The 17,226-nt window shown below is 36.3% G+C and overlaps 1 protein-coding gene across 8 annotated transcripts in view; it reads right to left on the bottom strand.

Moving 5' to 3' along the window:
• SMARCA1 (SWI/SNF related, matrix associated, actin dependent regulator of chromatin, subfamily a, member 1) overlaps positions 1-17,226 on the bottom strand; it is a 65,409-nt gene that overhangs the window by 37,303 nt on the left and 10,880 nt on the right. For 6 of the 8 annotated variants that reach the window (XM_031445741.2, XM_031445742.2, XM_031445740.2 and 3 more), the window contains 10 exons: positions 15,391-15,546; positions 14,142-14,273; positions 12,994-13,062; positions 9,415-9,524; positions 7,896-8,122; positions 6,911-7,032; positions 4,347-4,382; positions 3,194-3,346; positions 1,301-1,433; positions 560-708 (listed from right to left, as the gene is read on the bottom strand). In XM_031445741.2, coding sequence (XP_031301601.2) covers positions 560-708; positions 1,301-1,433; positions 3,194-3,346; positions 4,347-4,382; positions 6,911-7,032; positions 7,896-8,122; positions 9,415-9,524; positions 12,994-13,062; positions 14,142-14,273; positions 15,391-15,546 — 1,287 coding nt within the window. The remainder of the gene's footprint in view (positions 1-559; positions 709-1,300; positions 1,434-3,193; positions 3,347-4,346; positions 4,383-6,910; positions 7,033-7,895; positions 8,123-9,414; positions 9,525-12,993; positions 13,063-14,141; positions 14,274-15,390; positions 15,547-17,226) is intronic. The other 2 variants (XM_064482738.1, XM_031445738.2) reach the window with 1 other exon arrangement.

Genomic DNA, 17,226 nt, shown 5'->3' with positions numbered 1-17,226 from the left:
TTGATGGTTGTTGGAAATGGATGATAAATACATGGGGGTTCATTACACTATTCTGTATACGTTTGCTTATGTTTGAAATTATCCATAATAATTTGTGAAAAAAAGGAAAATTCAACACAAAATCGCAATATTCCAAAACAGCTTATTATACTTTAACAAATAATGCTTTAATATTTAATGAAATGTTCACAAAAGACTTTGAGGTAACACAATGTATCAGTAGACAATTTCAAATCCCATGCAAAAAAAAAAAAGGTTATAAAAATGCAGTCCTGATATATGTGATTAAACACAAAATTTATTTGACTTTAAAGTAAATACCAACATTGTAAGCATGAGGTATAAGGTCATTCAGTTTCAAACTCTGGTTCTTAGTCTTTCTCATCAAAAATTAAACTAAATAAATTCTGAATTACTTGTGGATATAAATCTACAAATTCTTATAGAGAATATCAGTCGTTTGAAACATGCATTTGAAACAACACAATACAATAAGCACACACACTGAAGTATGCTGATCTTAAATCCATCGTGAAAACAAAATGCCATTTTAACTAACCTTCTTTTCCCCTCTTTCCAGAAGAGTTGTGATATCTTCATCTGTCAGCTCACTTTCTTTAGAAGCAAAAACATGGGTGGCTCCATGACGTATCATTTGCAACATTTCCTCTTTTGCCATCTTGTTAGACTGCTGGTCAATGAGTCTTCCTAATAATAAAAATAAAAGTTGTATATATTCAGTGATATTCCAGAGAAAGCAGAGCATAATGGTTCTAAACAGACAATACATTTAACCATAAGTAAAGTTTTGTAACAGAAAATTAGTGAGCTTTAAAGTAATTTTTAATGAACAACTCTACAAGTTTTTCTTCTACCATACCTTCTATTCAATATGAATTTCCTTCTGTAAAATTCAGTCAAAACATAGGACAGAAAGAAACATTTTTTATGTTCAAACTTCATTTCACAGGTCAAACTTCTCTGTATGAAAAGGCATCTTCTAATACAGGTTTTCAAAATTTTAAACCAAACATTTTATCTGCTAAATAATATCAAGTACTTCAAGAGACATGCCACTGACATTCAACTATAAGCCAGTGATGTTCACCTACCTACTCCATATACTGAATGCAAGGCTTCGAAATAGGAAGATTTAAATTAGCATTTTTAATTGACTTTTTTCTGTCACTAAATTTGCAGATTTTGGTCAATTTTCATTAAAAGTAATCTCCTTTGAAGAAAACTGCATGTGCTTTTTGCAAAAAAAAAAAAGCCTAATTAAGTTTATACATATAAATACCTTGCTGTATGACAATCGAGTCAAGTCTCAGTTTTATCTCAGCTCTCTCAACAATCCTTTCTTCAACAGTGTTGTCCGTAATGAGACGAAACACACGTACTGGCTTCTTCTGACCGATACGATGTGCCCGATCCTAGTAGAAAGAATCCTAATGTAAGACACTGGGTATTCTGAATAACTCTGGATACAGTGTGTGGTATAGCCATCATATGCTATAAAATTCTGAAAATAAAATTAGTTCCTGATCTCTCTAGACCTGCCAGTTTTGAAAGGAGGATAATGAATATTAAGAATATCTAACCCTGGGAACAAAGAAATCTGCAAATATTCTACCATGCCATGAATGGAAACTTCCAGAAGGACAACAGACAAGGCCCCTTTAAGATGAGGACTAAAGGGAGCTGAAAGCTTCTGGATTAAGTTACTAAGTAACTTTAAGCCACTAAATACAAACACCTTCTACACTAGAGCAAGGAGTTTTTTAAGTGAGGGGCAAAGTAGTTAACGAGGGTTGCTATGGTGGCAAAAGTCAGCTTTCCCTCATCAGCAAGCAGTTCTTTCTGCTCACTGAGGCAATTCAGGAATCTATAGTAAAGGGTCATAAAAATTAATAGGATATTAATACCCTTACTATATGGTCTAGAATTGGTCCTATGGTTTATAGTTGGTAAAGGTGACAGGTGGCAAGTTCTGATAACATAAAAACAACTAGGGGGAGTGTTTTTAAAACACAGAAGCTGCCAGAGCAAATAGGTGAAGGGAGGAGGGGAGTCGAGAAAAAAAAAAATCAAAGAAACAAGGTTCAAAACAGTCCTTGTATTGAATGTAAAAACACCGGAGCCCAGTAACAGTTTCGAAGCAGCGCACCGAAAGAGAACACAACACCCCTACATATATTTACATTTCAAACTCAAATCAGTAAATTGTGAAAGATCAGCTATATTCTAACACTTTTAAGGAAATGAAGCGTTATCAATAGGTTTTCCAGTTCAGTAACACTGCAACTTACTGGGGCTTACTCCTACTTAGTCACATCAAACAGGAAGTTCAGTACCACGCTAAAGTAGTAATAATTATGCCAAAGCATGTTGATTTTAAACTGTCCCAATGGTCAATATTTTTCAATTCTCTATTACAAAAGAAAAGGAAGAACTTCTAGGGTATGCCTCATCATTGGCATATAACTTTAATTGTTTCCAAAGACAGTCAATTGTCCCACAAATTCTCAAGATTTTGAATGCATAGCTGTTTTGTATCTGTTTTACTTCTGAAATTATATTGATCTTAAAATGTGAGTCACAATGACTGAAGTTAGAGCTCTAGTTCAATAAATGACACCATGATGAAAGATAACAGACAGCTCTCTGAAATTTTTTTAAAAGGTAGAATAGTTTCTGATGGTGTCCTTAGGTAGCAAATGTTTTCCTGGAATATATTCCTTTGTTACCTTTTTACCTTCTGGCCCCAACTGTTTTATTACAAAAGTTAAAATTCTACCTCTCCCAATTTCAATGCTAAGGATTTTAATATATTCAGTTGTTAAGCAGCATAATATTGAGAGATTAATTTTTAAGCCTTTTTCACTAAAACATATGTATGTGTCCTCTTCAATACTCAGGAATGAGAAAAAAATGACATTTCTGTTTCATGATAAAAGCCAAAATTGGCACACAAATTCTATAGTTGAATTTGGGGTGCATTTGTTTATTTTCATTCCATTTGTCTTTGCACTTAGCACAGCCAACTCTGTTTTCCAGGAAAATCTATTATAACATCTACAAAACCTCCCCCAAATTGTTGTTATCCTTTTATCATTAATTATTTTTGTGCCCTATAAATAACAATAGTTTTCTGAGCTAAGATACATTTCCGATATCATTAGAAATTACTAACCATAGCTTGCAGGTCAACCTGTGGATTCCAGTCTGAATCATACAGTATAACCACATCAGCACTTGCCAAGTTAATTCCGAGGCCTCCAGCCCTGGTACTCAGCATAAAGATGAACTTGCTACTATTAGGAACATTAAAGGCCTCTATTGCTTCCTTTTTTTATTAAGATTGACACAGGAGATGGAAGAAAAAGAGAGAAAAATCAAATTATACTACCAGAGTCCTTAAGAAAAAAATATACATTTTTTAACATGCATGCTCAAAACCCCACTTTTTAGAATAATACTTTATAATATTCTTTTTTATAATATTTTAATAATATTCTTTATAATACTCTTCCATCTTCAAAAATATTTAAGCATCTATCTATAAACTGTACTATGTGAATTGCTATAAAAAGTATATTACATAAAGTTCTAATCTTTAGAAGCTTACATCAATAAAGACAAAGAACAATCACAAAGACAAATTTAACTAAGCAAGTAATAAATTATTTAAATTATTTTAAAACAATAATAGTGAAAATGTTTTAATTGAGTGAGAGTTGAAATATATCTAGGGGGTAAAAGTGTCAGAAATCTCAACTTCATTCCCATTAGTTTATGAAGGATTAATAAAGAAGATATAGTTTAGAAGACCAATCAAGAAAGAAAAAGGTTTAGAAATGGGAATGAGAGCAACAGATAAAGGGGGAGGTAAGTAAACTTATTTCCACATGGTGAAAAGGGGCAGACAGGGAAGTAATGAGGAAAATTAGGAAGGTAATCCAGGCATATTTAGTAAAGAGTCTTAAAAATTAATAGGATGTTAATATCCTTACTATATAAAGATCTCATACAAATTAGTTTGAAAAAAACACTAAAACCCCAAAAGAAAAATGAGAAATATAAAAGAGCAGACAATACACAGAAGAACAAATACAAATGGCTAATAAACACAAGAACAATGTTCAATCTCACTAGTAACTCAATAAATGCAAATTAAAACAACATAATACCATTTTTTGAAGATTAAAAAAATGATAATACTCAATGTTGACGAGGGGGCGGTGAGACGGGCACTCTCATACATTGCTGCTGGGAGTGTAAATTGGTACAACCTTTCTGGAAAGCAATTTGGCAATATGCATCAAGAGTCTTAAAAGTGTTCATACCCTTTGACCCAGTAATTCCACTTCTAGGAATTTATCCTAAGGAAATAATCAGAGATGGGCATAAAGATTTATGCATAAGGATTTTTACTTACGCATTATTTATAATAGTGAAAAATTGGAAACAACCTAAATGATCAACAATAGGGGGATAAATTATTTATAGTATGTCCCTAGGATGAAATATTACATTCAAATTATTCTTAACAATGATTTTTTTTACTCACATAGTACAACTTAACTGAGTAAAAAGTGCAGTGTATAGCATATAATATCAATTACTTATATATGTTATAATGCACAAAAAGATTGGCCAGAAATACTTTTATTTTCCAAATTTCCTTGGCAATCATATATTACTTTTATAATCACAAAATACAGGAAGTTCTATTTTTTAAGAATGGTCAAAAGTTGCAGGCAGAGAAGGTGACTCTGCCGCAGCCCGCACAGCAGGTAGAGGGGCGGTACAGAAAGCAGCATGGTGTAGTGAGAGGCAATCGGTGTAGAGGAAATAGCAAAAACCTGGGCGTGAATCATAACTCTACCATTTATTACACATGTGGTTCTCAGCAAGCATTTAACCTCTCTGAGACACAGTTTCAAATGGAGAAAATTATGCCAATACTTTACTGGGCTGCTGGGAGAATTCAACTGAACTGTAAGTTGCCTAGCTTATAGTCGTTGCTTGATAAATGTTAGTTCCTTTCTCTATAAAAGCAAAGAGGCCAATAAGTAAAGGTGACAGGGACTGGCTGAATTTAGCTGCAGCAATGGAGAAAGGGCAAATCTGAGGGCTAATGAGAAAGAATTGCTTATTATTCTAGTTGCTGGCAAACAACTAGAATAAAGACTCAAATGAGGTCTTCCCCTTCTTATTGGGAAAATAGATGAAATGCTTGTCTGAACAACAACATCATGGGAAGACAGGACATTTCCAAAACAAAATGAACAGCTTGCACTCTGCTGTATCTAAAGTCAAAACATGCAATTCAAAGTCTCTGAAGGGAGAACATTATTTGACATTTTAAGAAGCCAGATAATTTGGGCATAATTAGGTAATGTCCATATTGTTCATGAGCAGAGAGATTAGTCAGAAATGCAAATTAACTATTCGAGATCGGAAAGCACCTACTCTTCTGCCTTCAATTCATCTTCATTCCAGAAGAAAGGCCATCTTGAATTGTACTCAATGGCCTATGCTTAAGGTGGATTTGGAGAAATTCATTCTCAGGAATAAATTAGTAAAAGCCCAATAAAGCTTCAAGTTACCATTTCAGAGAGTAAAACATTATAGAGCAGGGAACAATGTAAGCTTTGAAACATCCCCACATTTATAAATATTACAACTGTTTCCCCACAGGGGGCAGCAGGGAAACCCTTAATGTGAAAAGGGCCTGCGCTCCTGCTGTGACACTACGGTATATGACAGCCAGGTTTCACTAAGGAAGCACACAAGGGATGGAGTGCCCACTGTAGGTATGGAAGGAGAGGGACACAGGCTGAGAGTCTCTGTGGCCTGAGAAAGGGTCCTAGAACTGAGAGGTAAAAAGGCCCATGTGCAATTTCATGACCTGTGGTCTCTACGCACTGCACAGTACAAAAACTGTGTTCATATCTATTATATCCAATGATCCTCACAACGTTGTCAGGAAAACAGAAGCCTAGGCATTAATATTACCCTTACACTACACAGTTACAGATACTGAGGCTCAGAGGATTAAATAGCTTGCACACACTACATAGTGGTGGAGCTGGTGCTAAAATTCAGGTCTTCTGAAACCAAGTTCAAATGCATTTTCCACTATACCATGAAATCACGATCTCTGCCCAGAGCATGAGTATAGACTTAAAACAGAGGCCAAAGACAGAGCCCTAAAGGATCACAGAAAAGAGAAGATAAATTAGCAAAGCCCTCGCCCAAAAAAAGTGCTTTAAAGGGTTTAAAATACATTAGACCCCTGACATTCATGAGAAATAATCTAAAAATCTTCAAGAATTTCCAAATTAGAGAAAGATACTGGGTGCTAGGTAGGCTTCCTCACTAGCTACGGGACTCATTTCTGCACCGCAATCATTTGGTATTCCAAGATCCAAATGCGTGATAAGCACCTACACCTCTGTTGTTCCATTGCAGTTTTACAAAATTTCTATAGGACTGAGATTATTCCCTTTACATACTGTCTCATGAGTTCTTAGGGTTGCTCATAAAATGAAAAAATCTCAATTGTTAAACTCCACGAATGGCGAGGGTCTACTGTAGGAGGCAAATCAAGAAAAGAAAATGACATAGAATTGGGGGTCAAAGAGTACGTTGAGGAACAGTAATTCAAAGGTCAGAGACAGCAGTGGTTAGATGAGTGAGAATGTCTTTGAAGACCTTGGAAAGAATGATTCATAAAGAGTCAGTGTAATGGAAGTCCAGCTGAAGATCTGAGAGAGAGGTGGTAGCGACAAATTCAATGCACCCAGCTAAAGAAAAGGGCAAAATTCAAAACTACCTAATGATGAGAAACATAGCTTAACTGAATTCTCATTTTTGAAATCTTGTTTTATTTTCTCTTCCTCACCTCTCTTTCTTCATGTGGGGTTTGTCCATCCAGTCGACAATACTCATAACCACGCCACATACAATAATCCTCCAAAATGTCCAGCAAGCGAGTCATCTGGCTAAAAATGAGAACCCTTGAACCTAAAACATTTCACCAAAAAAAAGCAAGTTATTCCACCTGTGTAAAACTAACTTGAAAGTTACAAAAATAAAACATCCTAAGCAATATAAATACATAGCACATGAACATTCCATTAAACACACACACACACACACCTCTTCAAGGGATACTACAGAATTACGCATTTCTTGAGTTATGCATTTTTAAAGCCTTCAAAACCCTCCACACACACTGAAATCATTTAAAGTCTGCCTTTATTCTGCCCTGAAGATGTTTCTACTCTCTCATCCTCAGTAGATACGCCCATACTGGTCCAAGCTTCTCTTCCTAATGCACAAGTCTGTCATGTCACTGTCCACAACCAAATCTTCTATGACCATATCCCACCGCCTTCAAAATAGTCCAAACTCCTTAAAACATAGTTGAAAAGGCCTTTTGTAATTTGGCCCCATCCATCTTCCCAGACTCATCAACTACCACTCTATCCAAATACCAACAGCTCCGCACTCTCTTCTTTCACACCTCTGCTTCACTGCCCTGGAAATCCCTTCCCTTCCTTTCTCTCATGGTTTACTCCTACACATTCTCCAGTGCTACCCTCAAACGTCATCTTTGTGAAAACTTCCCCAAGTCCCAATCTCTCAGCACTGATCACAAAGAGCTGTAACTATTCCCCCTCACTTCACTGTGAGCATCTACAAGGCAAGGACAGTTGTCTCACGCATCCTTGTATATCCAGCCCGTAGGACAGTTCCTAACAAACAGTAAGGATTCAACGATGTCTGCAGAACAAGTGGATGAGTGAATGACGAGTGATTATGCAAAATGTTATTCATATACAATCTTAAATTATTTCATGTTAATTTGAGGATTTGTAACTCACCCTGTTCTTTAAGTTTGGCCAACAGTTTATCAAGAACTACCATTTTACCACTGTTGCTAACGATGTGCTCATCGGTGGTATAGGGTGGACCAGGTTCAGCACCATCAAACAGGTAAGGATGATTACAACACTTTCGAAGCTGCATCAGAATGTTTAAGAGTCGCATCTTGTCCATTTTGCCAGCAGAGTTTAAAACATCAATATCTTTCATCAGGATCTTGGTATACCTAAAATTTTATACTATAATTAATCATCGACTATTAAAAAAGCTTAATGCCATCAAGAAATGTCCCTTTGGTGACCAGCTTAGATTCCTGTTTAAAGATAAATAAAAAGATTTGATTTGAGACTAAATCTGATCAGCAAAACCAAGAAACTAGTGAAGATTTGAACATTTTAACTTGTATGTTGCCTATTAACCTGTTTCCTCCTGCTTTATCCATTGCTAGAAATTTCCATCAGCTGATGACAATTCAGATAACTACATCTGATAATTATTTAATAACTACAATATTTGCTGAAAGTTGGTATCCAACTTTTACTGTTTGAGCTAAAAACAATTTCTTATACCTGTCTGTACAGGTCATTTTTTTCTGATCCTATAAACATTTTTATTATCTTTTCCAGACCTTCACCCAGCTGAAAACAGACCTATGTATCCTCCTGGACAGTCATAATATTTCATTATAACCACAGCCAACCTGTACTGAGTGCCAGTGCCAGGTATGTGAATCATCTTGTTAAATCTTCACAATTCCAAGATAAGTACTAGGGTCACCCCCATCTAATAGACAGAAATTCAGGCAGCTAAAAGAAGTAAAACAACTTATTCAGAGCCAAAGAAAGGGACAAATCCAGGGTTTGATCTTATGACTGAGTCCAGAGACATATACTCTTCACCACTACCAGATACTGGCTTCAATAATAGAGAATTCACTATATAAGTGAACTAATATCATTTATATAAGCAACATTTTGTTAACATGTCTAATTTATGATTCCTTGTGACTCCTCATGTCAATTTCCTGCTCTGTTGGTATTTATCAAACTATTCCAGTTTCTATTTTTGTAATATCCACATCGCTGATATTTTCATTCATCTTATTATTACTTGTCATTATTATCATTATTACTATTTTCATTGATGGAAAAAGCAACAATAACAAATGTGCCAGTGACATTATCCCCTTTAACTCCGACATCATCTCTATAACCTAAGTATTATTATCCCCATTTTACAGAAGGGAAACTGAGGTTACATAACTTGTCCAAACTAAATACCTACTAAGAGGCAAAGCATGGACTCAAACACAGGTCTATAGATGTCCAGGTCCATGCTCTTTCCTAAAGGTTAAATAAAATACTCCTCAATTTTCTATAAAAATATTTGGACTACATAACTTGGCATTTAAACATAAAATGTAATTTATGAACTAAAGGCACAATTGAACCACTACAAAGCTAATTTTTAATAAATCCTTATACATAAATAAATTCTAATGGAAATAAAATAGCTCACCATTCTCGCTGCATTTTACTCAGTCCCAAGTAAATCTTGATTTCCTTTTTAGGGGGCAGGCTCTTCTCTACATCAGTTTTTATACGACGTAACAAAAATGGTTTCAAAACCTAAGAAGTGATAGTTTTTATAAAAGTTTATAAAACATTCAATGTTATAAGCCATTTATTTCATCGACAACACCCTAATGTGAAATTTACTTCCCACTGTATAATCTGAAAAACACTACCAACACCAGCTGCTAACTTTCTTGGTAAAAAAGAACCAAGTAATGGCCCATTAGAAAATCAGAGTAGGGGACCTAAATTAGACATTCATGATCTGATGGCACAAAAGACATTAAAAATTAAGACAACAAGATTACTGACTACTGAAGACGTAAAAAATAACCTTTTAAAAAAATTTGCTGTCGTATAAGATTTTTAAACCTTAGAGGAAATCTGAGGTCAGAGTAGATTGGAAGGTCTCTAAAAGTGAAATAAAAATTCAGTTCATTTCAAAATGGTTAAATATGTAAATGAGGAGAAAATGCTTCAATGTTAAGAAAGATGTGAATGAACAGAGAGAAAACATGAAATAATCAGTGTACACCTGCAAGGCAGATTCTATCACAAGGGAAAAAAATCTGTAGAGTACCTGCAATGTACCAGACACTGCACCATGAACTTTATTTTACATAAGAGTATTAAATCCTTACAATAAATCTTTTGAAGGAAATGTGATTATTTCAATTTTAGTAATGTCAACAGTCACTTTGCCAGTAAGTGGTAGAAGCAGAATTCAAACCCAGATTAGGCTGATTCTACAGCCAGCTCAGTCCCTGAGTAGCTGTTATGAGCTGGGCAAGTTGCTTAGCTTTTCCAAGCCTGTTTCCTCATCCATTCATCAAAAATACATTTTTGGTATATGCCCAGGCCAAGCATTTTTAAATGGAGATAAAGATACCTACTTTCAAGGCTGCTGTGACAGTCTGTGGTCGTGCCGTGTAGGGCTTGACCATGGCGAGTAAACTGCAGCTATTATTATTAAAGTTACATGAGAGGTAAGGAAAAGGGAAGTGCAAAAGAAGACTTCTGGTTTCCTGTTTGGGCCTCTTAAATTTGTCTAAGAGGCATTTTTAAGAGTTTAAACTGCCTGTGAGACATTTAGGTAGAAGACTCAGAAGGCAGAGGGACATGTAAATCTAGCTTAGGCGAAAGATAAGGAGAGAGAAATCTGGAAGTTGTAAGCTTCGAGTGGTAGCTGAAACTATGGGAGTGGACCCCCAGGGAGGACATGTATGAAAAAGAAAGTCAAAGACAAAGCCCTACAAAATAGGAAACTTTCAGGGACAGAAAAAGAAAAGCCTGTAACAGGGACTGAATCGAGTAGTGAAAGAGGTTAAGAGAAAATCCATTCCATAGCCCGGATACTAAGCAGGAAAGCACTTCAAGCAGGAGTGGCTAGCGGTGCTAAACATTAGAGAGAAGCCAGGAGGCTGACCAAAGGGTATACCCTGAACCCAGCAACCGAAAACTCACAAACACTTGTGAGACAAGCTTCAGTTGTATTTAATGGATAAAAGTCAGTGGTCAGTGGATCCAGGAGTGAATCGGACCCACTAGAGACAGAGTAAGCAGCGCCCAGGGCTGCCCGAGTTCCCGCTGTCAGAGGCCCAGCGGTGCTACAACCTGTGTTACAAGATTCTTAGAAGACCTGTCCTCTACTCCTCTTCTGCATTCTCACAATAAATTCTCCATTACGCAACGTCATTTGTTTCTTGACTTGTTCTGTTTAACTCTAAACAAATATTGACAGCACGAATGACTGTTAGGGCTTCAAGTCAATAAACGTCTAACGAGCAGTTACTCTGGCTCAAGCGCACGGGGCACAGTGCAGGGGAAAACAGACGGGGCCTCTGCCACACCAAGGGTACATTTTGCCAGGATCGGAGGAGAGAGAGAGAGTGGGACAATATGTTGTCGTTTTTTTTTTAATTTGTAAAGAAGGCTTGAGATGCTTATTAAAAATAGCAGACAAAAAAATAGTGAAACGCTTCTATAGCCACTTCCACACAAAACTCCGCTAAGCCAATTAAAAAAGTTATAGGTGTACATCTGAAAAAAGAGTGACTAGGAGATTTGGTGGTGGAGATAAAGAGGATAAACCAATGTCTCAGAAAGCTTAACTAGCAAGGGAATAAATGAGAATCATAGCTACAGAGGGACACTGTGTTGAGGGAGTAATGTTTTGTATATACGTGAGGGTGGGTGGGTCTCAGTGTGGGTTAGGACTTAATGACGGAGATACTTGAGCATGCTTACATGTTGAGGGAAAAGAACCAATACGGAAGGAGAGGTAGAAAATTCAGTCAATAAAAAGGATAAGTCAAGGGGAAAGGTCCATATGGAAACAAGAAAAGTTGAGATCCAGGGTTTGTGTTGGAAGGATTAGCCATTGCCCAGAGAAAGAAGACTTCTTCTACTCAAACAGAAGGTAAGAAGCACAAATACAGCTAACCTTGGAAGATGGATATCCTTGAAGGAGTTCCTAGCTAAGGACTTCCATTTTCTCTTTGAGAAAGGAGTGATGTTCCTTGCTGAGAAAGGAAGAGGGCAAGGAAGACCTGGAGAAGAAGTCTTGGGGACATTGGGGAAAGTCTGAAATAGCTGTTATACAAGAAAAGGGAAAGGATGCTGAAGAAGGCCATGTTGAAGGCTCACCAACATTGTCAAATCCCAGCTTATGTTAGGGTAACAAAACCACGGTGGTTCCAACCTGTACGGTGGGTGTAATCTTTATCAGCTGAGCAGCCCCAGTACAGAGCAGGTCACTCTGCTCATAAGGGGTAAAAGTAGAATTCTAACCCAGAGGACAGAGACACAGTTACATAATTCCAGTTTAGAGCTTTTAGGGCAGAACTGGCAGGTCAAGAGAGCAAGGGAGTTTGAGATATTGGCCAAAATGGCTCAAGTGATAGCAAATGGGCTCTTTGCTGGGTACAGAAGAGGTAATAACAGAAACGGGCTGACAGATAGGGATGGAAAGCAGGGGTCCAGGGACTGGGTATCTCTGTAAGGCAACAGGACAGGTACAAGAGGAGTTACATGAGTGAAAGAATTAGAAGGGTACGAGAAGCTGTTATCAAAGAATGGAAACCTGGTGTTCAATGAAAGTGAGGAAGTCACCTGGTAATGAGTAGAAGACAGAGAAGACAATGGGTGGAGGGTGGACTTGCAAGATAACTCGAGCCCCAAAGGAAGAGTTCTACACATGACCGTGGAGAAGAAGTGGTTTCGAAACAGCACTGGGGAACTAGGAGAATACTGATGCAATACCGAGGATGTGCGGGGTGCGGGAGAGTGGACAGCCTCTATGGGAGAGGGCCTCATTATCCACGGGGGAGAGTCAAAGCAAAAAAATCGGTTTCCACAGACAGACTGAGGACACAGTGGGAGTTTGTCTCCCAAAGAGGCTGTCAGAAAGGTTGAGAGGGAAAAGCACTGAGATCGAGACAAGACGCTAATCCACAAGTTCAAACAGATTCTACGGCAGTTGGTTTTCTGGCTCAGTTACTAAATTTTGTCTGCTATTACTTACTGCGTGAAGTCTTTCCACAAGTTTTTGGTCACCAAGACAATTTTTAGTGTCAAACCAAGAATCAAAGTCCTGTGGAAGGGTAAAAATTCTACAGTAAGTGCACAGTTTTTTAAAATGCAATATTCTATAAATTCTTACACAACTCATATAGCAATAATTCACTTTAAAAGCACTTTCAAAAATATGTTAACTGTGATGGCCAATGTTATTTACTTCTGAAAATAGATAAAATAGTGGTACAGTTAACAAAACTTGAACCCCATTATATAGGCACTCCATCAGCAGTTTTTCCTTAAAAGCCTTTTATTAGGCTTCCCCATACCATAGGAGCATTATATCCAGTTAAGAGGAGTAGGAATAAGAATATAAAGTCGAAGACATACTAATGAAAATATGAATTAAACAACAAAAATGAACAAAAGCAAGATAAGGTATACAAACCAATAGATAGCTGAACTTGGTACTTTTTATTATCAATTAATATCAGTAATGAGGAAAATCGAGCTCCAAAGTCCTTAAATCATTCAATTCAGTTTGCTGCACTAGCATAACCTTGTGTTAATGATAAAAACAGTATAAATCATTCATTTACAAAATATGCTGCTTTTCAAATTACATATTATGAGCTCTTTAATACTCACCAAATGTTAATGCCTACAATAATCAGATTATTTCAATCACTTCATCTGCCAAACTAGTATGCAGAAAGCCCTTGCAATGTATTTACGAGAAAACGTATTTTATGTATTTATTTACTTTTAAATAACTTTTACAACTGAAGTATAGTCAGTTACAAGGTGTCAACTTCTGGTGTACAGCACAATGTCCCAGTCACCAATGTAATCACAAGAAAATTTAGAATGCACTGTTCTGAACTCAGCCTACTTCATGTCGTAAGTTGTGGTAGCAATGTGATAGAGGCAAAGTTTAACAGGCAGGATGATCTCAAAGAAAAGAAACATTATTTCTCTAAATATCCCCATTTGAAAAACTTTCTACTCAAGAGCTCTTTTCTGAGAAAACCAAAACACACAGATAAAAAACTACAAATGAAAAAGAACTATAAATTTCTATTTACATTCTGTGCTTTGAAGACAGATGTCCGTGAACATAAGAAAATTATACTTAAACGTATGACTCAAACTTACATCTGCAGAATTAAAGACATCAGGCAATAGAAAGTTGAGTAGGGCCCAGAGTTCATGTAGGTTATTCTGCAAAGGTGTTCCAGTTAGGAGAAGACGGTTCGTTGACTTGAACTCACGAACAATCTCTGAAAGCTAGAAAAGTAATAGTTAACGTTGTTTTATTTCTTACAATGTTCAATATTCAGTTCTTCATCCAACCCAATATACTTTTTGAGTACAATAAAACTTGAAAATTAATCTTCTATGGAAAAATATCCTAGTTAAGGTGACACTGCCACCTTAACTTGAACAAAAAATTCTAGGCATTTCTACACTTAAAAGAATGCGGATCAGAGTCACACCTGAGACTGTTCCCCTACTTCAAAAAAATTTATTTTGTCCATTTTGGGTTCACCGAAACAGTCAGAACTCCATGGAATCCAGGCTAGTCAGTTTACACAGTAATGCGTCCTTCTTTGGGCATGTTCACCTACATGCCAAGCCAAGTTCTGTCTTGGTCTGGTCACAATTTCTAAGCACCAGAGTTGAACTCTTATATTCAATTTTTAAATATGATACTACAAAACTTAAAGCACAAAAAGTAGAAAAGAACTGCAATCTTATCAATAAAAATGCACATTTTTATAGTGCTCTTAAATTAACAAGTATTCTCTAACATGCATCCTTCTTATCAGGTATTAATTCCAATTTGAAAACCACCACCTGGTGGTTTTGCTTCAGTACTGACCGTTTCTCCCAAAGTAGCCCAGTGATCCAAAGAGAGGTTCATCATAGTAACTGATGCTTTTCCTACTGTTAATGGAGTTGAACGGCAAGAATGTTGGTACTTTTCAATGTTAACACCACACTCTAATTCACACAAATCAGATAATTCTAGGTAATTAATTTTTTAATCCATATGAATACACATAAGGTGGTTCCTCAATAAAAAAAGAAACCAATGCAAACAATACTTGTACACCAAACACTGCCAAAATATTAACATACTGTAGCATAAGAGGATTAGGCCACAACAGGTATAGCAAATGAACACCAAATTTTCTTTACATTAAAAACTGTGCTCAATTTTCATTTGCCTTGCATTCAATAATTTAAACTTCCAAACCATTTTAAAAAACTGATTTTCATTTACATTCTGTGAATACGATCACAATCTTCCATCACTTTTTTATTCTGAATTCAGGAAAACAAACAAACCTATGTGGTAGTTAAAGGAAAACTTTTAAAAAGACATTGAGAACTAGCTTACCTTAGATTTTTCATTCTTTATTCTGTGAGCCTCATCGATGACCAGGTATCGCCAGTGAAACTTTTTGAATACAGATTTTTCTTTAATTACCATCTCATAAGAAGTAACACAAACATCCCACTCTCCTGGCATCATTTCATCACGAATAAAAGCAGCCTGATGCAAAATAAAGTTCCTTATATTAGAATTTGCTGACAAGATGTCACAGAACTAAAGCATCAAGAGAATATTAAGAACTTTAAGAGACCCTAGGAATCATTTGGTCTCATCTATTTTAGAGAGAGGAAATCTGAGGCCCAAAGATACTTTTGTGGTCAATTATCTGGATGACATGCTAATATTTTCACCAACAAAAGAAAGGCAAAGTCTTCATTAAACAAGTACAGCATATTCAGTGAACTGGAGAAGTTCATGTCACCAGAAGATGACAATTACTAGGCGCTCTCTTCACACTACATCGTGTCAAAAGGACATGGGCAAAGGAACTACTTTCCGAATACCATATTTTTACCAAGATCCAAGCATTACCAACGCCATTATCATTCCAATAAATGGAAAAAGCTCAATATACATGAGTGATTCCAACCTCGTGAGATGTCTTGTATGTTTCCTTCACTTTCCAGCAGGGGTGAGTCAAAACCTTTGTTCGAGGGTCATGAAAGCCCCCTAATGTTTTTGTGAAATCCCTGATGTTGTTATGAGGCAATGAGTGTGACTTTATAAAGGGAACTTTATCTAGTACAGGAGTCTATTTAAAATGGTGAGACTACTTAAAACTATTTTTAAACCTTCATAGGCAGTGGCCAATGTGGTAGCCAAGTTGACTGAAAGCATTTTTAATTTGTATGAACTGAATTCTAGATTATTTTTATCATGGGTCAAAATAAAACCACAAAGGTTAACAGGGAGCAGCAAAATCTATACTGAAAAGGGGTTGATTAGCACTGTAAACCCAAAATTACAGTGCATAAACAAAATTAACTGTTCACGTTATAAAAATCATTATTTCACAAATTCAGTTATGTACCAAACACCAGGGACTCTTTCAACAAATACTCAATGAGTGCCCATTATGTATAAAAGGCTTGCCTGAGCTGAAGTAGAGGACAGAAAAAAGGCTTCTGTAAATCTCGGCTGCACCCTGGGAAGTGGTCAGTCAAAAAGTTATTTAAGATATTAGGGAGTTAGAGGCAAAATAAAAAGAACCAGGGTGCCAGATCCCATTTGGTTCTGCAAATATCTTATCTTTCATTCTGTGTAATATTCAGTTTAATGGTTCCTCCTACAGTTTCATGGAACATATACATATTTTAATTTAAATTAGCTCTGCTTTGAAATTTGTGTAACTACTTGACTTAGAGTTAAATATCTTGACACTAAAGATCACATAATCCAAAAGCTCTCATCTTACAGGTGACAAAAATTAAGGCCCTTCAAGATTCATTCACATCACAGCCAGTAGCAAAGCTAGAACTAAAACCAGATCTCCTGTTTCCATATCCATGACCTTTGATGCCTCTGGAGTGGAAAAGGAAGAGGTTGAAAACTGTGTTTGGAAATCACACCTCTAAATACTTCAGGACTACACTAGTTTTAAACAGGAGCAGGATTTTCTCTAATAATTTCCAAACTTAATTACCTACTGTATTACCATCATATATTTTACCAAATATTTTACTACCAAAATATGAGCTCATAAAATGTTGACAGAAGGCCAAGAAAATAGAAAGACCCAATATATCTATCCTGTGTGGTTACAAAGGTTCAAATCTGTCTATAAATAAAGATCTGGATTTTCCCTATATATAATGACACCTATACGTGTCGCATATGGCA

This window comes from Camelus dromedarius, chromosome X (genome assembly GCF_036321535.1).
Source record: "Camelus dromedarius isolate mCamDro1 chromosome X, mCamDro1.pat, whole genome shotgun sequence".
Lineage (NCBI taxonomy): Eukaryota > Metazoa > Chordata > Mammalia > Artiodactyla > Camelidae > Camelus > Camelus dromedarius.
Note: the sequence above shows the minus strand (reverse complement) of the source record. Positions and strands in the feature narration are given on the sequence as shown.